The sequence below is a fragment of the Rutilus rutilus genome (assembly GCF_951802725.1).
Source record: "Rutilus rutilus genome assembly, chromosome: 21".
Taxonomy (NCBI): Eukaryota; Metazoa; Chordata; class Actinopteri; order Cypriniformes; family Leuciscidae; genus Rutilus; species Rutilus rutilus.
This window is the reverse complement of record NC_140226.1, coordinates 20,747,666-20,773,948: the sequence shown is the minus strand read 5'-3', so window position 1 is coordinate 20,773,948 and position 26,283 is coordinate 20,747,666. Positions and strand designations below refer to the sequence as shown.

General features: G+C 37.2%; 2 protein-coding genes across 2 annotated transcripts in view; one reads left to right on the top strand and one right to left on the bottom strand.

Annotated features, from left to right (window-relative positions):
- The window catches only part of hhat (hedgehog acyltransferase), a 52,335-nt gene extending 48,337 nt beyond the window's left edge, over positions 1–3,998 (top strand). The window contains exon 13 of the mRNA XM_084392470.1: positions 1,830–3,998. The gene's annotated coding sequence lies outside the window, so the exon portion shown is untranslated. The remainder of the gene's footprint in view (positions 1–1,829) is intronic.
- Positions 3,999–5,194: 1,196 nt separating this feature from the next.
- The window catches only part of kcnh1a (potassium voltage-gated channel, subfamily H (eag-related), member 1a), a gene marked incomplete at its 5' end in the record, with an annotated part of 45,382 nt that continues 24,293 nt past the window's right edge, over positions 5,195–26,283 (bottom strand). Inside the window, 4 exons of the mRNA XM_084392468.1 lie at positions 5,195–6,207; positions 16,347–16,543; positions 21,981–22,233; positions 23,439–23,638. Of these exons, the coding sequence (XP_084248594.1) occupies positions 5,353–6,207; positions 16,347–16,543; positions 21,981–22,233; positions 23,439–23,638 (1,505 nt within the window). The 3' untranslated portion in view covers positions 5,195–5,352. The remainder of the gene's footprint in view (positions 6,208–16,346; positions 16,544–21,980; positions 22,234–23,438; positions 23,639–26,283) is intronic.

Sequence of the window (26,283 nt, the reverse complement as noted above, 5' to 3'; positions counted from 1 at the left end):
TGGACTTCAGTATCAGTGTTAAATACTCATTGTTCCCCAAAATATTGTACCGTACATGTCAAGTTTCTAGTCAAACATATACGTTATACGTACATGCAGCAACACACAAACCAATATGCTGTGTGTACAATTGCGTTTGGTTGATTCTCACAAAATTGGTCAAAAACATGTTCAGTTCATATTTCACCCCAAATTCAAAAGGAAAAAATAAGAAATTATATTTTGCATAAATAAATACATGCATTAAGATTTTAATGTTTATGTTTTTATAGTTTTACATTAAATTCATAATTTCATGCTCAGTTCTCAGTACTGTAATGCAAGAAAAAATACTTGTGGTATTCTTTATACTAAATTAATTGTGTAATTTAGGTTCAATATATTTAATAATATTTCAAATTAATTGTAATATTTTATATTTGATCAATTATTATTATATTATATTTAATTTAATATAATATGATAAAACAGTCCTAAAAAATTACTTCATTTACTTTATATAAAATGTGAATTTTCTTCTTTTTTTTTTTTTTTTTTGATTTTGGGATAAATAGGATACTTATATAGGCTTCTGTCAAAGAAACTCGACCATAGAAAAGTTTATTTATCATGGACTGGTCTCTAATGATGTAGTGGCCTGTTTTGTTGAGACGCGATACTTTGGTTCTTAAGTCTGAAAAAACTATTCAAACTGCCTAATGCGAGTCTGAGATCTGTGAGGATTCATATCCCCTATTAAATGCAAATTTGGACTCACTCACTCACCAAGAGTCAGACAGGTCTGCTACAAAGACTGAATCCATTAGCTCTATGGGGTAAGAGGCAGGAGATTAAATACTCCTGCAGTAGAGGAGTACTTCTTTTTAATGATAATTTATTCAAATTTTCCTTTGTATTTACCATGCATGTCTTAACCTTATTTTAAGTGCAAATCAAGCCATGCTGTTGTCGTATTTGAGCAAATCAGTCACGATCAGATGGTAACGAATCTCTGTAAGTAAACCATGCTAGTATCTAAGGGCTTTGCATCTCTGCCTAAACGAATTAACTCTGTACAATCCTCCTCAATCTCATTCTCTCTAATAAAGAAAAAGTGCATTCTCTGGATGTTAAAACTCTTATTGCTGTGCTGCAGAGGCATGCAGTGACATCAGGGCTGCGTTTGTTTCTTATGTTGATTACATCATGTGGTTCAGGTTAAATGTTGTTTCTGAGCTGGAGAAGCGTGGCAGGAATAATCCGTGTGAAATACAGCTGCAATGATTATTGCTTCAGAATCAGCTCAGGCTGATGCTTTACATTCCAGTTTACATGGATTTGCATGTCAGTATTGTTATTAATATTGTTTGTAACATTCATATGTCTTATTTAAAATCAGTTCTGGGTTGCCAGATACAAATGCTAAACCTTTTCCAATTTCTGCTCCGTATTTGGAGTCTAAGCAGATGACCCATAATATTAAAGCTAATTAAGATATCATTATTGTAAAACAAGCTCTGAAGCATAAAATAACCTTAATGGGAATTGTGCCATTTAATACTGTTCCTCTGGTGTCTTGCTGACAGAGTGAGATAATCACCTCTTAAGGGCAAAATATATATATATATATATTTTCTTTGCCATACAAAATTTTTAGACTGTACAAAATGTACCTTTGTTGTAACAGAAATAAATCTTCATGTAGGAAAAACATGACGTGTGGAGCTTCTTGTCTTTCTTTCCCCAACAAAATATTTTTTTAATTTCTGATGTGATATTTGATATGACCTTGGTAGCTTTTTGGTTTTATGTCATTCTTCTGAGTTGTGTTTCTTTCTCTCTGCTCTCAGGTAGTGGAGAAGCAGTGAGGTGAGGTGATATACTGACCTCGACAGATCTCATGTGGACCTGATAATGACCTCTCTAACCTGAGAACATCTCACAGCATGCTAACATGTCCCTTAACCACTCATCTGACGCACACAGTATGTTCATTACCACAATTCTCCACACACACAACGCATTTATCAGAGTTTGTATGGTCAGGCACTCTCTTTCTAAGATACAAACGAGAAAACCTGAAAGATTAAGCATCATCTTAGAATATATACAAGTTCATATATTCTGTGACCGAGATAAAGATAATCAGGTTTGGTGGTGGTGTTCTGAATAGAGAGGCTAATACACGAGACTCGATCTCTGTGTTCCCCCCTGGACCTCGTTATGGAAATTAAGATGGAGTTGATATGGGAGAGGGACGCTGGAAAAGAGAGCAAAATAAACAGCTATTTATATCTTAGCCATGTGATTAACAGATTAACTCCTAACTTGCATTAGTGCTTTATTTAATATAATAATAGGGGAGACTGGGACTAGCTGTCACAACTATAGTGAAAATTTCACAAGATTGTTTTATTTTTTACAAGGCAATTTCTCTGTAGACACATACCTTTAAGTCTTGGCTACCAAAAAAAGGCTTTTGACAAGCAGCCCCAGTCTCCCCTGCTGACCAATGAAAAGCTAAACAGGGCTGGTGTGAAGATAATGCCACATCTTCAGTATTGAATATGTAAAAACATCCAGGAAGGGGGTCAGAATGAGCTCTCAGACCATCACCCCTCTTCGTTCCTGAGATTCTTTGTGTTTTGATGTTTGTTGTAATGCTGAAAGTTCCTTGTAACTGTGTTATGATATACTGTGGTGTTGTGACAGAAATCATGTGTATAGATTACATCCATCATTTCATTTTGGATAACAAAGCTACAATGCACATCAGATCGGAATAATAATAGTGTGCCCGTGGTATAATGTTTGTGTGCTTTCTGGAAGACCCAATCATTGATAAAGAAACCACATACATTCTTTTGTTTCACTAGTTCTTTCAGCGATATTTTATAAACCTTGGCCACTGCAATCCAGCAAGTCATTAATGAACTTGCTTGAAGATGCCTATTGTAGACCAAAAAAACGGGAAGATCCTTTCACATGACTTGCATCAACATCTTCAACTGCATTAAACATGATGTTACAGCATTACCTCTGAACAACATTGTGAGAAGGCCACATGCTGTAAAACAACCATGTCAAAGGAATATCCATTGACAGTATAAAGGGGAGAAGGACCACTTGTGTAAATGAAAATCCTGCTTTTCAGAAAAAAAAAAAAAAAAAAAAAGTTGTTTCCTCACATTTAGGGTGTTCACACTTGTAGTTTGGTTCGTGTGGTCCAAAAAAAAAAAAAAAAAAAGTAGTCCTGGTCCGATTAGCATTCAGATTGGCTTTTTTTTCACTGAACCAAAAGGGATATGTTCACAACCTGATTGGTCTGCTTTTATGACGTATTTCCTATTTTGAGACAAACTTACTGAACATCTAAAACAGTGATGTGTGCTGGGATAAATCCGCTCGTTGTGTGTGCATAGCCTACATATGATGGTATTTTGACCAGCTTGTGAAGAGCTTAAAAAATGTGTAAAGGAGTCAAAACAGTGGCTGGAATCCTTCTGTTACACCCACATACGAAGATTTTGCTGCATGGAGACGTGGTTCTAATGCCTGTACTGAACTATGATGGGCAACATCTATGACGAGAAAAAAACGATATGCTCATCTGTCTTTTTTAGGGTCTTTTTTTGGTTTGTTTACATGTATTTGGTCCGTGTTGCGTTCATGTATCATTCGAACCGCACCAGAGTTCGTTTGGAAGCGGACCGAGATCCATCTTTTTAAGGGTTTCGGTCGGTTATGTTTTTTTTTTTTTTTTTTAACAAAGCACTTGCGTTATCAAGTTCAGAACATTTTGGTTAAACCACTGGTGTACTGGCCTCATCGAGTCCACATTCAATTATCCAGCAAGTTAAACGCCATCACACAATAATTCCCGGAACCACGAAGTGATGTTGAGAATGTTGAGTCACGTGGATTACTTTAATTATGTCTGTACTACCTTTCTGGGGATTGAAAGTTGTGTAGGCTGTCAATGGAGGAACAGAAAGCCCTCAAATTTGATTACAAATTTAATTTGTCTTCCAAAGATGAACGAAAGTTTTATGGGTTTGGAACGACGTGAGGGTAATTAATGACAGAATTTTAATTTTTGAGTGAACGAACCCTTTCATTTTTATGTTATGAATTATAAGTGAAAATGGCGAATATTGCATTTCTATATTTTTTGTCTAAATTAATTAAAAATAAAACATTAAAAACTAAAATAATTTTAATGCTAAAAGTGAATTTAGGCATCAAAACATTATAATGTACACGATGAAAATGGATATTCATTTCAGAATTTGCTACAGATTACAATTACTTTTATCGTCTTGTTAAATTAAGTTAGTTAAAGACTAACTTCAAGTGAGCATTACATGATGGCAAATTAAATGTAAACAAAATATGGGAAGTGTACAGGTACTGTACAATTAAATATCCAATATTGGCTGATATTTATCCAACAAATCTGTAATATGAACCAATGACCAATATGGTACCGATATTTTGTGCATCCCTAAACATGTATTATACCACTGTTGTCAGATTTTATTTTAGTTTGTTGAGATGTGCATTGACGCAAGTCATGGAAAGGACCTTAACAGCTGTTACACTTCAAAACCCCTGAAGAGCTCATTAGTTTCTCCAGTTACATTTACAACTCTTGGGATAGTAGTTGATTTGTCGTTGTACAAACATGTTTGTCTGGGGTTTCCATGGTTCCTGGGATGCGCTCTGCTTCTTCAATCTTTCGGCTAGCAGCTCATATCCACACCGCCACATATTTGGGCAAGATGCTTAGCTCTGTGATTCCTGATAAAGGCTTGTGTCCGGCGGTGAGTTATCCAACAGGTGCAGAATGGATCTCTATACCAGAAACACTGCAGAGCATGAACAGCAGTGTGTGTGTGTGTGTGTGTGTGAGAGAGAGCTCGAAAGAGAGAGGGGAAGACTTGCTACATGAGCGGATCTAGAAGGGCCCGCACTTGCAGTTGGGGACCGTGCATTGCCATGACAACCATCAGTCAGAGTGGGCCCTGCGGCAAGAGTTCTCACTGTCTGTCAGCGTCGCAGGACTAAAACAGGGAGCAGTTCGACACAAAGAGTGTCTGTGTGACAACTAACACACCATCACTTTGGTATCGCAGATGCTCTGCCTTGGGATGAGACATCCTCTTCTCCTTTCCAGTGTCTTATTTCATCCTTTCCCTCACTCATTCTCTCTCACACACACACACACACACACTCACTCTTAGAGTGTCTGTCATGCTTTTTGCTGGCACAGATGTCAGAAGTAGTTCCTTTTTAAAAAAAAATCGTTTCTCAGAGAAAGTCTCTGAATCATTTCCCTTTCAAGAAGAAAGAAGCTTACCTCTCTCTTTTTCTTCAAGGGAATATGTCCTCCTTGTCTGTGTCTGGTGATGTCGGTCGTGAGATCTGGAAGAGCGACATGGGAGAGGTCGGAGACTTTCTGCTCCTTAGCAACCTCAATACCTCAGCAACCTGTGTCTCCAAGGCAACCATTCGGTTACCGAGCGCAGACAGCTCCACTTTAAGTTCAGTACGGAGTTCCAGAAGTGAGGCATGCAGTGTGTGTTCGGGAATAGGGGGGATAGGTGGGATCGGGGGAGTTTTTCCGTCGGGTAGGACTGGGCTTCGGTCTACAGGGGTGCGTGCGCCACCCTCGTCCAGCCGTAGGTCGCTTTTGGTGATGCCGCTGTCGCAGGAGTCGGTCTTCTTCAGTCCGCTGGGCTCTGAAGTCTTTGTGGAACTGCTCCGCTCTGGGAGAGTCTCCATTGATTCCGCTTTAGGAACGTTCCCCCAGCTCTCTGGCTTTGCAATGCTCTCCCTAAACCTGGCCCACCCTCGTGCGCGTGGCTCTGATGTCCGAGGGATGTTTGGGACAGGGGCACTGAGCTTGGCCTGGTCGAAAGCACCCAGGGTGCGGTTTTTGTTAGGGTGGGATGGGATGGGCGTGGCTGGGCTTTCCGTTACTGTGACGATGCTTGTGGTGGCGACCACATCTTGACTGATGACTTTGTTGTGGATTTGGCCCTTCTCAAGATCAGGGTCATCGGGATTGGGCTGCCCAACGGCAAGACGGGCTTCCTTCTGCTGGCGGAAACGTTGGAACAGGCGGCGGACAGGATGATCGGGAGGAAGATTCAGCGGGGCCTCGTTCTTCCTCCTCTGCCTCTCCTCTTCCTCACGCTTCACATCACTGATCTTTCTGAACACAAGCTGAAAAGACACAGTTAAACATTAAGCATGCATAATACAAATTATATAAATATTATATTATATATAAATTATACACTATAGTTCATGCATTCCCTGGGGATCAAACCCATGGTCTTGGCATTGCTAGTGCAATATTCTACTGTTTGAGCTTCAGAAATGCTTTAGCATAATATAGTTCAAAAATATGAAACATTTTTAGAATATCTAATATAGTTCTAATGTGGCCTTATGTCTCACGCGGGACGAAGAGGATTAAGTAGTATAGTTCTAAAAAATGAAAACTATTATTTAACAAAATATGTGAATTTAATGTAACTCTCACTTTTTTAAATTAAACTGACCCCTTTCTCAACTGTTTTTGTCCATAAACAAAGTAAAGGTGGACTATCCCTTTAACATAACATTAAAACAAAATGTGGTCAGTCACTTTATGTACATTGTGCAGATAGCCTCTTTTAGTCTAAATAGGAAGTTCTATCCAGGATAAGCTGCGATGTGAACTAGTCTTTGCGCTGATAGTCATAAGTCAGGCTCTGCAAGGTTATGCAATATGTAGACTTCAGCAGAAAAATGACAACCATTCCCGGTGTCTCCTTTATAGTGAGATTACACTCGCTTTCCTGGAGACCCTGCGCCCGGTGTTGTGAATTTTTACAAACTTATTTATTGGAGCTCATGTGTATTTCAGAGTTTAAGGCTTTTATTGAGCAGATTCCCAAAGTCAAGCTTCTGCTATGTGAGTGTCTGCTCAAATCTCAGTGTGTGGGTCTGGATGTAGCGATTTTATTCTCTCCCTCTTCCATCTCTCTCTCTCTCATATGCATACACACACATACTGGCCTTCAGTTTTAATTGGCCAAGACAGTTCGTGGAAGGGTTTAATAATTATAATGCTGAAAAAGCTTGTTAAAAGGTGTGTGTGTGTGTGTGTGCTGTGTGCACACCTCTGCATACTGAGACAGTTTGTTCCTGTCACTATTGCAAGCTGGACGATGCATTTGTATGACTCCATCTTCAATATGTTAATATTCATTATGTCCTGAATATTCATTAAGTGGGACAGAGTGCCCAAGCATCTGTACCACCAATCTGTCTGTGAAATTACTTGGAACAGAACAACACATACATGCTCTAGTCCTCTCGTGTGTAGTAGAAGAGGATGGGCTGTGGACACTTGCTTGGTTTGTGTGGAATTATTTTTATTTATTTGATTGACCATGTGTTTATTGTTAGTTCATTTTAATTCAGCTGAGACGTTTCAGCTAAAAAAAAGACGACTATAATCTCATACAGTATACTGTGAAGATTTTGCAAAGACCGTGTAAACGTGTGTGAACAGGCCATCAAAAGGTGTTTGTGAAAAGTTCAGATGTAGCTTTGGGGTTTACAAGTCATCCTCTCCTGAGACAAAAGACAGACTATTGCTTTCCAAACATATCAAACACACACACACTTTTGAGAAATGACACATAGGACCTTGTATCAACATGTCTAAAGTGATCTAATCACAAGTGGTCAGGTGAGACACTTAACCATTTAAAGGCCATTAGGCCATTTAAACCTGGTAGATATGTGTCCTCTGTGACTTTGCAACTTTATATCTGCCAACGTTGATTTTATATATCATGATTTGAATTTTGACTTTATATCCCACAGTTTTCACTCTTTTCTTACAATTTGACTTTATATATACATTTTTTATTCATATCTTCCAGTTTGACTTTATATAAATTATATCATACAATTCAGTCTTTCTTATTTTAACCTTTATCTCACAATTACATTTATTTTATTTTGTTTAACTGAACTTTGAATTTAAAACAGGCTTTTGATTTCAGAATTTTTACGTTACATCTCACAATTTTGTCTTTATATCTCATACTGTTGCTTTTTATAAATATGATATCTTACAATTCATCCTTTATCTCACAGTAACATTTATTTTAATTTATTGAACTCTGACGTGGAAGCAGGCCTCTATAAGATTTTAACCTGCCCTGATATAACTTGTTTTATTAAGCTAAGCTGTACTGTACATCAGTTGCCGTATAGCAGGAGTGGGGGCACATTTGTTTAATTTTGATTTGTGATTTCATTAGAATGGATAGCAAGCCGGCGAAAGGGAGGTTGAGCGCATGTCTGAGTGCTGTGTGTGGGAGGGAACATTGCTGCTGTCACTTTCCAAAACGATAACTCAGTCAGACATTAAAAATGACAAATTCCAGCATCAGAAAACAACAATTGGAAAGCGTTCCCCTTTATTAGATACATCTAGCCAGTAGCCACAAGCAATTTCATAAAGTGGTGGGAACAAAATCGACCATGGCAAAAAAAGGTGGCTATGCACAAAATCACATTCTTTCCCATTTTTGAGTTTAGGCACCTCAAAATGATCCTCAAGCGATGTGTATTAGTGGGAGAAACAGAGCGTATTAGGCATTTCCCCATTATGTCTCACATAAAATTGTTTCATTTGGGCTTTAAATGCTCAAATTTGTCATATTGCCACTTTCCAGCTGAATGTAATGTTTTTTTGTAATTGAACTCTAAATAACTAAGTAGGTGGAGAAATATACCGATGCCGTTCCCTCTGAGAATCCAGGCTGAATGAGAGAACTGAACAAATCAGTCAGACAAATAGACAGCCTCAGTAGATTGCATTTCTGAATGACGTCAAGGGTCTTGCTTCCCTTCGCGTTACAGAGATGATGGACAGTAATGACCAGACCGCTGCCCTCCCATTCAGCCGTTCCTATCCTGGACACAGACACACACAGGCCATTCCACTATCCGGAAATAAATCCACCCTTATAGCCATCATTTATATTTCTGAGGCACAGTATCAGTTCATACGCATGTAGACAGCTTTAGCACAAACATTCATACCATATCTGTCACACTAGAATAAGGTTTTTTTTTTTTGTCCATGTAATGAAAGTCAGTGGAGTCCAGTGGCCAGATGTATAAACAAAGTCACTATGTTAAGACTGTGTCTTAAGAACTAGCCAACTAGCAGTTAGTCAAGAGGTAATCGGTCTAACTTTTCGTAATTCAAAGTAGACCAATCTGCTTTTTTAACTGACACAAAATTTTATGAAAGCCATGTATGCAACCGGTGTTGATTTGGACCACATTGACTTTCACACTGTATAGACAAAAATAGTTGAAACATTCTTCAAAATATTTCCTGTTTAGAAACAAAAAAAGTAATTTTGGCTCAAATAAACATAAAAAAATATAAGAGTCTGCATATGTAGCAAACCTCATCCTCACAAATTACACCAGTACACACAATTAGTCGTATCCAAATAGTGTTCAAATGACAAATAGTTGTGACATATTTACTGTATGCTTTAACAAACAGACAAGCTTCATATTTGTGCTTTCAAACCATCTGGTTCTAATGTCCTATAGACTTCCATTGTAAATGCATCCTTGTAAACACGATTTTTACTTAATTTTACAAACTGAAGGCAGAGTCCAAACGATTTTCTGATAGTTTAAATTGTATTTGAAATATTCCTTTAAATCATAAAATACTCCACACTAGACTTCTAGAGTGGATATTGAGTCTGTCAGCACTCTGGCTGACAGATACAGGGGACCTGTCATTGTTTCTGGTGTTTTGTAAACCATCGCCCTTGAAGGATATACGAGGCAGAGAAAGGACAGACATGCAGAGAGGGATTACATAACAAAAGCTGAAGCATTACACTAAGGTGCGCGTGTCTGCGTGTACGAGGAGGATGGTATTATGTGCTCGCACCTAGATTCCTAATGGTGTATTGTTAGAATCCTTCTGTTGCCACGCGTCCCTCCCGCGCACACACGGCCCTCTTGTGTATTCTGCGTTTGCTTTTCTCCCCCTAAATATATCATCATCAAACAGGGAAACTCATTCTGCAACTCTCAAAGAGTTCAAAATGTGTGTGTGATGTTGGAGGTGTTAGTCTGGGGATAGAACGGTAAAAAGGAGGGGACGGAAAGAGACAGTAGGCGAGAGGGAGCACTCGCATCTCCACTGTTTCATAATTCAAACTAAAAGCTGGCTGTGCGCACATCGAAGCGGAAAAAAAATTCCCATAACACTGTAAAACTATGAAATAAAAGCATACGCACACCTATCTTACTTCCTCTACCTCAACTGCACACTATCCTTGTGTACTTTTACCTATCACTAAACCTCCATTTGCACCCTGTCTGTAATAAAAGTTACAATTTCATGTTTAATTTATGCTTAAATTGAAACAACACGCTATTGGTCATCATTTGAATGCGTATTTGCATACTTTATATTCTCTGTGGGGTCACGTTTGTCTCGCTGTTGGTTTGGTGGTCTTGAAACAACCGAATTGTATGTTTATGATCGATTATCCTGGTTATTTTAATTGTGCCCGAGTGTGTATAATACTGTATTTGTGGCAACGATGCTGGGAGTGTTTTCTAGTGTATGATTTGTAATAAATGTTTTATTTAAATTTTAAGATGCTTTTGTGTAACATCTCTCCACCTGTATACTACCATTTAAAAGTTTGTGGTTAGAGATTGTTTAAAAAAAAAAGAAATTAACACTTATTCAGCAAGGATGAATTAAATTGATCTAAAGTGACAGTAAAGAGTATTACATTGTTACAAAAGATTTATTTTTCAAAAAAGTGCTGTTCTTTTTAACATTCTATTAATCTAAAATGTATCAAGCTTTCCACAAAAATATTAAGCAGCACAACTCTTTTCAACATTGATAATAATGATTGATTAGAAATGTTTCAGCATATTAAAATATTTTCTGAAGGATCATGTGACACTGAAGACTGGAGTAATGGTTGCTGAAAATTCATCTTTGCCATCAAAGGAATAAATTACATTTTAAAATATATTACAATATTTCACAGCATTACTGTTTTTACTGTATTTTTGATTAAATAAATGAAGCCTTGGTAAGCATAAGAGACTTCTTTCAACAACATTTAAAAAATCATTACACTCACAACAGACTAATATTAATAACATACTTACATTCTTGCCTCACATCCCATTATTAATCACTGCCTAAATATGCACCAAAGTCTGAGTCAGAGAAATAAACCAGAACATTCCGTACACATTCAAACAGAGTGACTTAAGAAGCATGTGTTTAATAGATTATACGTTTATTTTTATCAGCACTTAGAAGATATTTCAGTTTACTAATATTTATATGCCTTGGTGTTTTGAAATGATGTTCAGAAAGGGTAAATTATTCTATTAGGAAAACAGAATTAAAAGACTGATGCTTGTTAATGATATGGTTTCTTGGTTGGTAAATAAGCTGAAGGTTTTTGTGCCGAAATCCTGCTGTGAAGTGAATTCACTCCTGCGTATCTTGTGCTTTTACTGTGTGCCTCATGCTGACTGACTGGTTTTATGTCACTGGTCTGATCAAATTTACCACACTCATCACAACCTCACAGAATGTGATCCCTCAGCAACGACTGATTCACTCACACCTGCCAAACACACACACGGATCGCAGGGTCACGAAGGGACATATTGAGTAAATGGCAGTGTGATATACATCTGACTTTTTACCACGCGTGACTTCAATCTATCCTTAAAGCAATTCAACTGCAGTAGCAAACATGCATGTTAATGCGTGTTGAAGGGTGTGAAATGTGAATGCCTTTACAGTTATGTGTGCATGAATGTGTTTTACCCATTACAGCTGCATAAACTGTAACCTTAATCAAAGCTAAAATAACTCTTGACACAGCAGCATCGAGATGAAGAGGGTTTTACAGTGTTACCTTGGCAACCACTAACATGCAGAATCAGAAACAAATTGGATGGACCATTTAAGCATTTATAAATGCAGCTGTGACAGAAGACAGATGTACTGTATGCACTGTCCCAGCATCATGGGAGTGTGTTTGTTCGGATTTTACATAGAAAGATGCCAAAACTGTGGTGCTATGTGCCTGTTGTGTACAAATTCAGTTTCCAAAAATGTATTTTCCGTTTACCCTTATTTAAGACCTGCAGATGTTTTAGTACAAACATTATTTGTGACGATACTGATTTCTAATTTATATGTTTCTCAAAGTAAGGAATGTTCCGGATCAATACAAGTTAAGTCAACAGTGGAGGACAGTATCTTTGTTAATGTACAATTTTCAAGAATTTGTTCTGCATAGATGTATATGTATTGTTATTTTAGGAAACTTTTCCTTAACTACATTCCGAATGATTGTCAGATTTGTGAATGTTTTATAGCTCCCACTGAATGATTCATTTGGGAATTTGGCTGATCTGATTGCAGCTAAGTTGGTTATATATGACTGCTCAAAAATAATAAACGATCTATTGATCAGTACTTTTACTTTTGATAATTATAATACTATATTTAATGCACCTAAACAAAATATTACATATAACATGGGTATTATAAGTAAAATGTGTAATATTTTGTATTTTTACTCGAGTAAAATTTCAAAGAAATACTTACGTTTTTCTGGAATAGTATTTTATTTGAATATACTGTACATATGTGGTAGAATATAAGTCGATTGTGACAGAATATGTCAAATTGATTTATGCCTTAGTTAAGAAAGTCTATTGTGCCACTGTTTTTTTGACAGTTAGAAAAACAATGTTCATTGTGGTATTTAACCTCGAACAAACGTTGTTGATAGAGCTTAATTTGAGTTTTAATTGAACCTGAGAATATTTCTGTAGGGCTTTGAAAGAAGTGACTCGTCTGAACACTCTCGACACTACATTTGGGAGTTGTTTAGTTAGGAATGAGGACTTATGCGTATATTAAAAGTAAGAAAACAGTCCCGTAATCACAAATAGACTGCAATGTGTACTGTGTAATCGCTGCTGCTGTTGTATCTAGGCCAAAATGGCCTATTTGACCACTGTATAAGTCTATAGGTGAATATAGAATGTGTCCAGAAATATAACATGTAGTCTTCCTGTGACATATTTTTCCATGTATAACAAGTTTTTTTTTCTATCTGGGTCACAATCCAACAGTAAACATCATGACTAATTCATGGAGACATGAGCTAATTAAAGGCTCCCATTTGGCAATGGTGTCAGAGAGGCATTAATATAACCACATTTTGTGTTTTCATATTTCAATGTATTGTTTAAGAGAACAGTTACCGTTAAAGCGCTAGCAAAACCATATTGCACTGATCCAGCTATTTTTCGAACAAGTGATGCAAACATGAAAAAAATCCATTACAAACAAGTGTAGGCGTGGAGAGCTCGACAGAGAGACTATTCACTGAAGCTCTTACCTGTACCATTATTGTTATACCATTATAGTTGTATATATTTATGCAGCAGATGAATTTGATTCTCCAGCTCCAATATGAATGCGTTTCCTGAAGTATATGATATATATTTAACCCATATGGATAAATATAACTATGTAAGCCATTCCAATAAAGAGGCAGACGCTCACTGAGCTATTATTAGTCTCCTCCTCAGACCCAGTTCCACTGAGAAACAGAACTCAGGCAGAGATTCAAAACTTAGACACACTGAGGGCCATTTTATCATACTGACAAGTCTTTTATTATACTGTCTTTGATTGGAACTGGTAAGGAATTTATGGGTAAGATAACGGCTACATCTGGTTTATGGAGTGTTACAGTTAAGCCCCTTTCACACAGAGATTCCGGAAAATACACGGATAAAGTGACCCGGGATTACAACAGAGTGTAATGTTTGTCTCCAAACAGTCAAAACAGTGGGGACAATCAGGGATGTGGCCAGGCAAGTGGTTTGAGTTCTCTGGTTTGTATATGCGGGCGACTCCCTGACTTTATTTTTCCCAATCCTAGCCTATCCTTTCCTGTCACTTCTATATTATCCTCTTCAATTAAAAACAACAGGGTTTAGAAAAAACCTGCATGTCCTTTAATCCCTTAATCCTCCTCTCAGTCATTTCTGGCCATTTAACAAGTCAGTTTAGTGTTGTTTGTGTTTCTGATCAGAATATTTCTCTCTTTTTCTGTCTCCGTCTGTCTTTTTCTTTGGTTGATCTCTTTCTCTTTTCTGTCAGATAAATGGAACACAGCTCTTCAATTCAGCAATAAAGTACGTATTAACAGCTCCCACACACATATGTTATCACATGTTTGTATTGGCACTTCCATGTAAAACTACACACACAAACCTCTTTTCTTAACAGACTTAAAAATGTTTCTTAACATTAAGCAACGCAGCAGTGCAACTGTATACAGAACAGAAGGCTGTGTTGTGTTGTGCCTTTCCTGCTACATACGATGCATCTCTGTATAGACAAAGTGATTTCTGGGTTAATACATTCATTAGGCCTGTCACATTATCAGATTTTCATGACACAATTATTGTGGATTCACAATCAAAAACAATATTATCGTGGGGGGGGTTTCTCTCTTTTTTTGGCTAATGAATCACCCTCAAAATACTAGTGTAGGGACTAATGCTTTGGGGTGCGTTCTCCGATAACGTTGTCTCTTAGCGCGCTACGAAGACTCAAAAGGTACACCTTAACTACAGGTATACATTTCCTACGTGTGTTCTCCGAACTATACCTTAGGATGTTGCTTAAGGTAAACCTTCTTAAGTTCGACCTTAGCAGGCGCTGAATAGGTTGATATCGATGCCTCGATGATCGATTGTGCGCTCTTTCCTTCACAGCGGTATAGGTAAAGTATTGAGAAAACAATGTTCTTTATAAAGAAGCGTTTTAGAAATAGTACAAACTGCATTTATCGGGGCTCATTGAAATATGTACATGCAGAAATAAATATGAGTATGTGTTTATAATTTAGCAAGTGTGCAATCCCAACCCCTTACGGCCATAAGTGTGTTAATGTTCTCCACAACGTATGCTGATTATCCACCAGCCATGTAGTTGACATACACTAACTGGCTCCGCGGACGGCGCCGTCTTTGATTTAAAACAAGTGCTCGCTGTCTCGCTGCCATAGCTATAAAGTTTGTGTAAACTCATCTTCCTTTATATAGACTCCTAAGCCTTTTCTGTCAAATGGTTCGCCAGCTGATGTGCCTTAGGATAGTAATTAAAAAAGCTAACAACCATTAGTGTATGGAAACTTTAATAATGAAAACACTTACACTGGGTGTAGGCTATAACAACTTAAGTATTTTATGTGTAAAATTTTTAAGTAAAGTAAAAATGTAATTTTAATACTAAATCAGATTTTATATTAAATGTTCATATAAAATTTTCAATGTGTAATTAAACTGCGATGTAGAAAAGCTTTTTGCGTAGTGGTGGCCACTAGCGGTATGAACCGTCAGCAGCGATAAGGTATAACTAAGAGCGCTCCAGACCAACCTTACGAACGTATGACTTACAGAAGGTATACTTAACTAAGAAGGTTTCGGAAACCACGTATTAACGATAAGGTACTTCTTAAGGTACAACTTAAGAACGACGTAGCGTTAAGGTAGTTTCGGAGAACGCACCCTTGGTCTATTGTCTCCGACATGAGTTTGTTTGGCAGTAGTAGCTACGTAAACATGGCGTCATCTTCTCTTTTTTCTCCCTTTTAAGACCGTTGGCAACCAGCATTAAGTTGCAATACTGCCACCTACTATGTAGGAGTATCAGCGAGTTACTGGTGCTGAATTATTTACAGTATTATAATGTGTAGTATCAACTCAATATCAACATGAAATTAATTGGGTGGCACTGGGTTATTTACGATATTATTGTATGTGTAGTATTAAGTCAGTATTAATATTATTGGTTATCAGGAGTGGGCAATTAAGAAATTCTATAATTTACACTAGGAGGTGGGTTACATTTACATCCATAAGGTGATTAACCTGCACAGAATAGATAGTGTAGCTATAAACTGCTTAAATCATCTGGATTTACTCTGATTTAATAAATAGAAAGTGTCTGTCACTATAAGTAGTATGTGATTATCTAGATAGCTTTAGAGAGCTGTATTTATATTTTCCCATGAGTTCAGCGTGCTACAATCTACTTCCAGCTGTGCAGTGAAGTTTGAATGCAGTAACCTGTAAAGTGGGTCCTGAGAAATCCTGCTTACATATGCGGTCTGACATGGGCCAGTGGAAATTGAAAAAGTACTGAGAGGGAAAGAGAATGGCAGACAGCATTCACTCACCCGTTTGCGCAGGTTGTACGTAAGCAGGAGATTTCGTGAGAAGTGGTTGGAGAAGGCGGTGTAGAACTCTAGGACTTTCTGAAGCGCGTCCCGTTTGATCACGTGCAGGTCACAGTATGTTAGCGCTCTCACATTAGCGCATGCCTGAGCTAGCGTCACCTCCTTCCAGAATACGTCCCCAAACACATCACCTTTACCTGCGGAGATACACAGACACTTTCTTACACACACAAACAGGCCTGACCTGTGTTTCTCATTGATGTTAGAGACTATTGGCAGCAATGGTTGCATACTGAGGCTTACAATGCTTTGGGGAAACACAGCCCTGAATGGTACATTTATAGAGGACTGTGGCTGTCTAAATAACTGGCAGATCGATACTGTATGTTTATTCCAAGTAATATATTAGATGGACCTCTTTATTTAAACTGAACAGCAATTTTAATCAGTTTATTTGTTTTGTTGTCCTAAATAAGCCAAATTGTATACTGTACACTAGCATTCAAATGTTCAGTGTCAGTAAGGTGTTTTTTGATGAGGAGGGTTGGTTGCCAGTAAATACATTTATAATGTTAAAAAAAGATTTTCTGTTTTTCTGAACTGATGTATCAGTTCCACAAAAATATTGAGCAACTGTCAGGATCATTGATAATAATAAGAACTGTTTCTTGAGCAGCAAATCAGCATATGATTTCTGAAGCATCATGTGACACTGAAGACTGGAGTAATGATGCTGAACATTTTGCAATCACAGAAATAAATTACATGTTAAAATAGAAAACTAAATTGTTCACAATATTACTGTTTTACTGTATTTTAATCCAATAAATGTAGCTTAAATGTTGCATAAAGAAACCTATTTCAAAAACATAAAAAAATCTAACAAAAGCCTTTGAACGGTAGTGTATTATGACTTGTTTTCAATAAATATCTTGATTTTTGGTTTCAAGAAATTTCTGCTAAAATTAATTTCTTATTTTCTATCAATTTTTTGCAGCAAAAAAAGAAGAAAACAAAAGAAAATACTGCAAATGATCTTTCTGTTTTTTTCTTTCTTCTATCTTCTGTCTTAGATCAGATTACAGCAGACAGATCATGTATTCTGTTTTTTTTGGGGTGTGTAATTCAACTTATGTAAAACACCACTAACACATCAGATCAGAAGATTTAAGCAGTCGAAAGCACTGGTAAAATCTCATTCACAACAATATCCTGGCAAGGCAGCATTCTTTTGCACACGCAAACACACTTTTATTATGATTGGTCAACCCATAGTGCTACATATCATGAGCATGTCTGACAGATAGGGTTGCCACCCGTCCCTTAAAATACGGAATCGTCCCGTATTTGAGAATAAAATAACGTGTCCCGTTTTGAATCAATACGGGACGGGGTTTGTCCCGTATTTTCGGAGTTGTCTTCAATGCAGCATCTCTCATGCAAATCATTCGACCGGCATTCTGTGAAGACTCGTCCTATTCTGCCCCTGATTGGGTAATACTCGCTGCCGCTGCTGCCATCGTTGGATTGATTGGTTTGTTTCAGGGTCACGGCCAATCAGAGTCAGAGGAGGGCGGGTTGGCACTCAGAGTGTCGATTTGAAAGAATGGCGGAGGCTGCTACAGATACAGATACATCTTCATACCTCAATCATCTCCTGAGGCAGATAGTGTAATGACAGTTTTTTAATCACCTCAATAATTTTCTGATTGATTACATTGGATTTCATATGCTGCCTATTTGTTAAGAAATAAGGTTAAAAATGTAAATGAATCATGTTATGGTATGATTGGTTGGTAAAACTTTACAATAAGGTTTATTTAACATGAACTAACAATGAGTAATACATTTGTTACAGTATTTATTCATCTTTGTTAATGTTAGTTAATAGAAATAAAGCTGTTCATTGTTTGTTCATGTTAGTTCACAGTGCATTAACTAATATTAACAAGATTTTAATAAAGTATTAGTAAATGTGGAAATTAACATCAAAGATGAACAAATGCTGTATAAGTGCAGTTCATTATTAGTTAATGTTAATTAATGTAGTTAACTAATGAACCTTATTGTAAAGTGTTACTGATTTTTTTATTACGGTTAAGGTGTACAGTCAGACACATAAGGATTATTTTAATAAGAGATATATTTAATAATAGAAATATAGTGCCTATGTGAAGCAAATAAACAACTTAACTAATTTAAATGATTGCATCCTTCAATAGGCTACTGTAGAATTAACAATAGACTATATAAAATAGATTAACTTACCAATAATAAAAAAAATTATATATCATATACACGCCCCCCCCCCCCCCCCCCCCCCGCGCGGCAGGCGTCCCTTATTTTTCTGTATTGAAGGTGGCAACCCTACTGACAGAGGAGAAATGATGATGAGACATATTCCCTCATTCCATTACTGAAATGAACAAATGCACAAAAGTCTTGTCCATCCATCTCTGTCTGCTCACATCTAGGATAAGTTGGAGTTACAGAGCCAAAATGTCCACTGAGATAAATTATTTACGGTTGTCTTAGTAAATGTTCTAGAATACAGATTCCTTCCTGCTAGCAGAGAGAGAGAGATCTAGAGTGTCACATTTGGTTACGAGACATCAAGAATTAATGGTGTTTGACATCTATGATGCATCTTGATACACTAAATTTATATAGTAAATATTCACTATAAATGCTGTTTGTCATAACTTTCTATTTATCAAAGATTTAAAAAAAAAAAAAAAAAGTATCACAGTTAAAAATTATTAGGCAGCACAACTGTTTTCAACATTGATAATAAGAAAGAAATAAAAGGCTGGAGGGTAACACTTTACTTGAAGGGGTGTGCATAAGACTGACATGACACCTTCATAATCATGACATGGCAGATGTCATAAATATGAAGGAGGTCTTATGCATGTTTATGGCAAATTTCATTAAGTGTCATTCGCTCAATTATGACATTTTTAATGCAAATATGACATTGTTTGAGATGTCTTTGTTATGACAACTTGACATAAACCAATACATCATAACCTGTCAGTGTCTTTGTCATGACATCTTGACATTACCAAGACAACATAAATTGTCATAAATATGTCATAAACATGACATAGCAGATTAATTATCAAACTTAAGAAACCACTTAGCTTTATGGGTTAACATTTCATTAAACTGTCATATAACTGTGTCATGAATGTTTTTCTTGACCTCAACTACAGTGGTACAAATTTGATTTGTCATTAAAATGTTATAATGGCTTCATGACAGCCAATGTCAAAACCAACCACATGACAGTTTAATGAAATGTTAACCCATAAAGCTAAGTGGTTTCTTAAGTTTGTTAATTAATCTGCTACAGTATGTCATGTTTATGACATATTAATGACAGGTTAATGTCAATGTCAAGTTGCCATAACAAAGAAATCTCACACAATGTCATATTTGCATTAAAAATGTCATAATTGAGCGAATGACACTTGATGACAGTTGTCATAAACATGCATAAGACCTCCTTCATATTCATGACATGTGTCATGTCATGATTATGACGGTGTCATGTCAGTCTTGTGCACACCCCTTCAAGTAAAGTGTTACCCAAAATGGTTATTTTAAATATGTAAAAATATATATGTTTTTAAATAGTTTTGTTTTGATCAAAACACAGTCTTGGTGAGCATAAAAGAGACTTCTTTCAAAAACATTAAAAAAAATCTTACTGATCCCAAACTTTTGAACTGCAGTAAATGTGTGGGAAGAGTTTGTGTATAATGACTTAAATCATCTTTTGTGCTCCACAGAAGGAAGAAATACAGGTTTGGAATGACATAAGGGTAAAGAAATAAATAAGAAATGACAGAATTTTCTTTTTTGGGTGAAATGTCCCTTTAATATATTTATCTGCATGACATCAGAAAATTCAAGAAGTTTGGAATGAATCATAGTGTTGCAGCATAGCTTTAATGAATGATTGTTTTGGACTTAGCGGGAAGTTTTGAGCTCACTGTGTTTTGTAGCTGCTTAAACTGATGTTTAAGGAGAAATAAACACTCGCAATATGGGTGCTGTCACTGTGCTCTCTTTCTTTGTATTTTTAGGTAAGAGTGAATGGAAAGAGAGAGTTTCTAATATGTGTAATGGACCAGCAGTATCATTATTTATAGCTCCAGAGGTCACAGTGTAACACACACCAGCCTAATGAGAATTCAGACACACGCATACTAACCTCTGACCCACAGTTTCGCTCAATCCGCCCACTTGAGAGATACAAGTGGTCAGATCGATAATCCTTTTTATTCTGTCTACATAGTGTGTGTGTGTGAATTTTAGAAGCAAAAGATGACATTTGTGGCCTTCCAGACTGATCCTAAATCAGTTTAACAGCTGCGGCAGAGAGCCAAATTTAGCAATGCATCGTTAGTTTGTCAACAGATAAATAAATGGCCATTAGATTCTCAGCTCTGTGGCTTCATGGGGCGAAGTAGCCTAATTTTCTGTTGTGAGACAGACAGATGTTGGAAATGACAGACGTTACATCTGGAGCCGTATACATCTATGAGTCGCATGTCTGACCTAAGATCACTGTTTGCATTTTTTTTAAGGATGTTGAGTCGATACTAAACTAAGGAAAATTATGAAATGATACCAGTATTTCTGCAGTATCAGCTAGCATGACCTAAAAAATATTATTTTGTATAAAAATATCATATCTATGCATTGGGTCTCATAGTATAAATACATTCTATCAGATACTATTATGTCATTCATTTTAATTAAACAATAATTTTGACAAGAAAAAGAGAAAACCACACACTACGTACCTAAATTTACCACAAAACCTAAATTTATTACTGACTGTTTACTAATTAATAAAAAATTGAGAAGGAAAGTGTGTGTGTGTGTATATAATATACATCAATATTAGTATATTATGGTATATGGTATTGTGACTTCTCAATTTCTACTTGTTTTTTGTCATTTCATTGAATGAAATAATGTGGAGCCAACGTGAGAAGTCATTACAGTGTTTATAGGTAGGTTTATAGGTATAAGTAATCATTTAAAAACACAGGCGTTTAAAATTTATAGTGCAATAAATCACAGTTCATTGTGCGGCAGAGAAAATGTTGTTTGAACAGAAGACATAAGAAGTCTACAGCAAGAAAACTGGAATGCTTCCAACTCAATTACTGCCAGAAAAGGATGAACTGATACTTAGAAAGGATCTTAAAAACATACTTTAGAACTGACATTTTAAATATCTTTTTAATGTTATTGTTTTTATCATCAGCTTAGGCCATATTTTGCATTATTTAACATGCATTATGCTCACAGTTTAAACTTTTTCCTCTTCATTTTATTTTATTATGTTCCCTGAATGTTTTACACTCAGAGAAAGAGATAAACACCTTGATCAAAGAGGATACAGGGTGCAGGATGTGGGAAGAAACAAAAGTGAGAGGGATGGCGCAGTGTGGTGGAGATATACGATCACATAGAAGCTCTGTGGATGCAAATAATCTTCCTATAGGGAACTAAACCCAAGACAGAGGGATGATGTCATGATGTGCAAACTGCTAAAGATAATATATCAAAGAAAATAATCGAATCCATATCCATACCTAGTCAATATTCTCTTACCCAGAATGGCGACCACTTCGTCGTCTTGGATGACCTCCAGTGACCCTGACACCACAAAACATAGGCTGTCCACGCTCTCGCCCGCATGGTAGATAAGATCGCCTGGAGCGCAGTGGATGGTCTGGAACTCCATGGCCAGGGCCCGCAAACAGCCGTCACTAGCCAGGCGGAAAGCAGGATGTTCCTTAAAAACCTTCCGGTTCAGGTGCACGCATATATCAGCACGCATGTCTTTAGGACAGATCTGCAAAACCTGTAATAAGAGAGAGAAATATCAGACTTAAGTGTTGGTTATTCAGCTGCAACTTAATAACTAACTTAAATTTGGGACCTAGGTGGTTATAAAACGCTGCCTACGGCCCTGACTGTGTGCTGTTCCTGCAACGCACTACCAGATTTCCTCTGAAACCCTCTACCTCCCCCAGCTCCACCTGTTTAGATCTGCTATGAGATTCATTTATGCCTATTCATACAGCAGCAGCATTTCCTACATGCTCACAGCAGCATGTCTTTGTATATCTACTGGCAGTAGCATGTCCATACTTTCTCTGTAGCAGTAGAGTGTGCAGCAGATATAGTCCACCAAGACCAAGTACACTAACATTTTCAAATCCATTTACATGCTAAAACTATTATGAGAGTGAATGAATATATCCCATCATGGAAAAAGGCCAAAATTATATTATTATTATTATTACAATTATTGTAAGAATTGTTCTATTTGTATGAGCCGAGTAATGAAGTAACAGAAAGTTCAACTTCCAGCTGTTTTTGAATGCATTGCTCTGATGGCAGGAAAATCCCTTATTCTGGAGATTCATGCACCGACTATGGGCATGATTAAATGCATTAATTTTTCTTTTTTTCATGGCCACCCAAATTTATGTTTACTGTCATGCCAATGAAGCATACTGAGAGGCTGACACAGAGAGACAGAGGTACAGGACATGTGTGCCGGTATGTATGTGTGTATCTGAGTGCATTAGCGTGTGATATGTCCCTGAGCTGCCATTCCCAGCAGCTCCTCACTTTTCCAGAGCATCTCCCTTTCTGAATGTGGTTGTCACTGAGACATGGAGGCTGGCTCTGGGGAGGACGGTGCAAGTCTGTGTGTGATGAGACGGCTAAATCACGAGAGAGAGAGGAGACGACAGCTGGAGCATTCTGACAATGTCCACCCAACAGGGACTTCATATCCACAGAGTCATGCTGTTCCCCTCCTGTGGTTTAAGTATAAACGACAGGACGAGTCTAAACACACAGCGTGAAAAAGCATCTCGCTAAATAATCACACTAATGTTTAAAAATACTTAGCCAGACACACACACACACACACAAGACAGAGCAGAAGCGAATAACACATACACACATACACACACGTTAGACAGAAGGGTGGCTGCTGCGAAGTGTCCCGAGTTGCATGCTGGCCAATTGAAGTTGGGCATACAGGGTGTTCACCTTTTCAGTGTCAATACCGTGGGACATGGACCAGGTGGAGGCGATATAATCCATAACTCTCTCGCTCAGGCCTTTGGGCACCTGGTACAGCTTGAGAAAGTCCCGCACGCTGTTAAGCATCTCATGATAGCGGTTAGTGTTGGCATACATCTGCTGGAAGATAGTCGTCACATTACCGAAGATGGTGGCGTAGAGGAGAGCTATAAGAAAGGGAGAAATAAGCTTTTTGGGTTAAGGGACAACACAGAGGAGGCACAGAATAATTGAAATAAATCAGAAATAAAATGATAATTATATACATACAGTGGTCTTCAAAAGTCAAAGTCCACATTAAATATAAAAAATATTGAAAGTATTTAAAAAAATTTTTTTGATAATTTATTCATGCATATAGAAAAAAAATGTATTGCAAGAAAGAAAATCAAAAGAAGCCCCAAATAACTTTAGAGAGAGAGAGTGTGTGTGTGTGTGTGTGTGTTCATTATCTGACATGCATTGTGTAGTTGCCAGTTACAAAAGCTACATGGAAAAAAATATTCCAAAAGTTACCAGTTTCAGAAGAGAGAGAGACAGAAATGGTGATGATAAGTGACAGAGTGAATTGTAAACGAGTGAAAGCACAGGACAGAAAGACGAAAATTCAATAAAGGTGAGTGAATGTCTCTTTTAAACTGATTTAGTCGGCCTGTAATGGCTCTGCACACAGAAGAAAATCTAATTACGCATGTAGGGACTCTTAGGTGTATGTGTATGTGTGTGTGTGTGAGTGCGAATCCCCTCCTAAATACCTTCAGATGAGAATTATGAGCTGCCATTACTCTACAATCATGTCTATCTCATGAACTCAGGAAACACTGCCCTGATATATTAAAGGTATAGTTCACATACAAATAAAAGTTGTGTTATATCATTTACCCACCCTCATGTCATTCCACACCTGTATGCTGTTATTTTGTTGAAAATTTGTGCAGCACTTTCTGTGCAATAACAGTTTGTAGAGACCATTTGTAGTGATTCATGCTATTTCAAATCTTTTGAAGTACCTTCTTACAGTTTTGTGTGAGAAACACAAAGAAGTCATTTATTTTAGTCTGATAATCTTCCCCTCCAGTGAGCTATTAACTCAAGAGCTGGATCAGTCTGACGCATGAATGAATCGTTCAGTCTGATTTGTGAACCGGTCGGATCAACTGGCTCAAATATTCATTCATTCATGTATCGGACCAATTCAGTTCTCGGGTTCAGCTCACTGACTCAGTGATCTGCATATATTGACCACTTTTATAGTGTGTTTTTGTTGTTGTTTTGACAGATGGTCACTATGTAACAAAAAGATCTTTGTGAAAATTCTTCAAAATACTCCTTTTGTGTTCCACTGAAAAAAAATAACAGCATACAGGTTTTGAATGACTTGAGGGTGAGCAAATGATGACAGATTTGTCAACTTTCTTGAATTAGAAAAGATCAAATTAGAGCAAACAATCATGTCTGCTATTTATCTCTTTAAAGTCGGCACAAAACGGAACTTGTGATAGTGTTTTCTTCCCTATTGTGATGTATATACGAGTAAAATGGCTTCTTGAACAAGAAACAATGTGGGGCGGGATTGGATCATTGTCGTTTGCTATTGCTGTGATCTACAGTATTGTGAGTGACAGGTTTTCCCGTTCTTGCACCGATAAACACGTCATCAGAGAAGAGATTTTGTTGTACAAGGGAGGGGAGGTTATTTCAAGTAAATATTCAGAGGGCACATTAACTCTTTCCCCACCATTGACGGAAATTTCCATCATTTATGAGACAACGCTTCCCCGCCATTGACGGAAATTTCCAGCTTTCCATGTTTTCACTGTTATAGGGGGCGCTTGATCATCATTCTGAATCCGATCTAGATATAGTCTTTGATAAAACCGTGATTTTCTCATCTCAAATGTTGCTTTTTTTATGAAAATTACCCAGTGTTGATTAAAAAAAAGAATGCATTAAGCTAGAATAAAAAATAAAATTGTGTGAGTGTTTAAAAGCAGAGGGTCTGTTCTTTCTTTAGATATATTGCATATTCAGATATTCATAAAACAAAATATGCTGGGTGCCATGAAGATTTTGTGAAAATTATCAAAAATGCTGGCGTTGGCTGGCAACTTTTTTTTTTTTTTTTTAATGATGGTGGGGAAAGAGTTCATAAATAATTTGCACAGATCATTCATATATAATAAACACAGCAATTTTAAACACTGTGACTTTAAATAGTCTTTTATAATAATACTGGCATTTAAAATTGTGCACACTTCCAAACTATTGCAGATGCTGATAGTATTGTCAACTACCCAGCTGCAGTTTTCTGGGACCCCAGCCATTATTATTAGAGTGTACGAGTCTTGTAAGTGTATGTGTGTGAAATCGGTGATGTACAGATATGCAGTGTGACAGTCTTTTCTGATTTGGGGACAGATTTGGCTCCAAGGTGACAATAACGTGGAACAGAGCTGACAGCGACTTTCCTACTGAAAACATGAGCACACTCTAAATGGTCTGACATGACACATAGGACACAGACACGTCCAGATGTATCAATGTGTGAGGTCACAGGGTGGGCGTTTGTTCACCCTCCAATCTAAAAGTTCAACTTTAACTGCTTTCACGCTTCAAGATGAACTGTCCTGTCGAATCACAAGCACACATCGTTTTTTCATTGCAGAGATAGATGAATGTTCATTAACAAATGAACAAATAAGTGAGCCAGGCAGCTTATTACACACCCTCTCTTTACATTAACTGATGTACGCTCTTTAAGCGTGTGGGTGAGATAGAGAAAGTGTTAGTATTTCTCTTGAGTGTATTGATC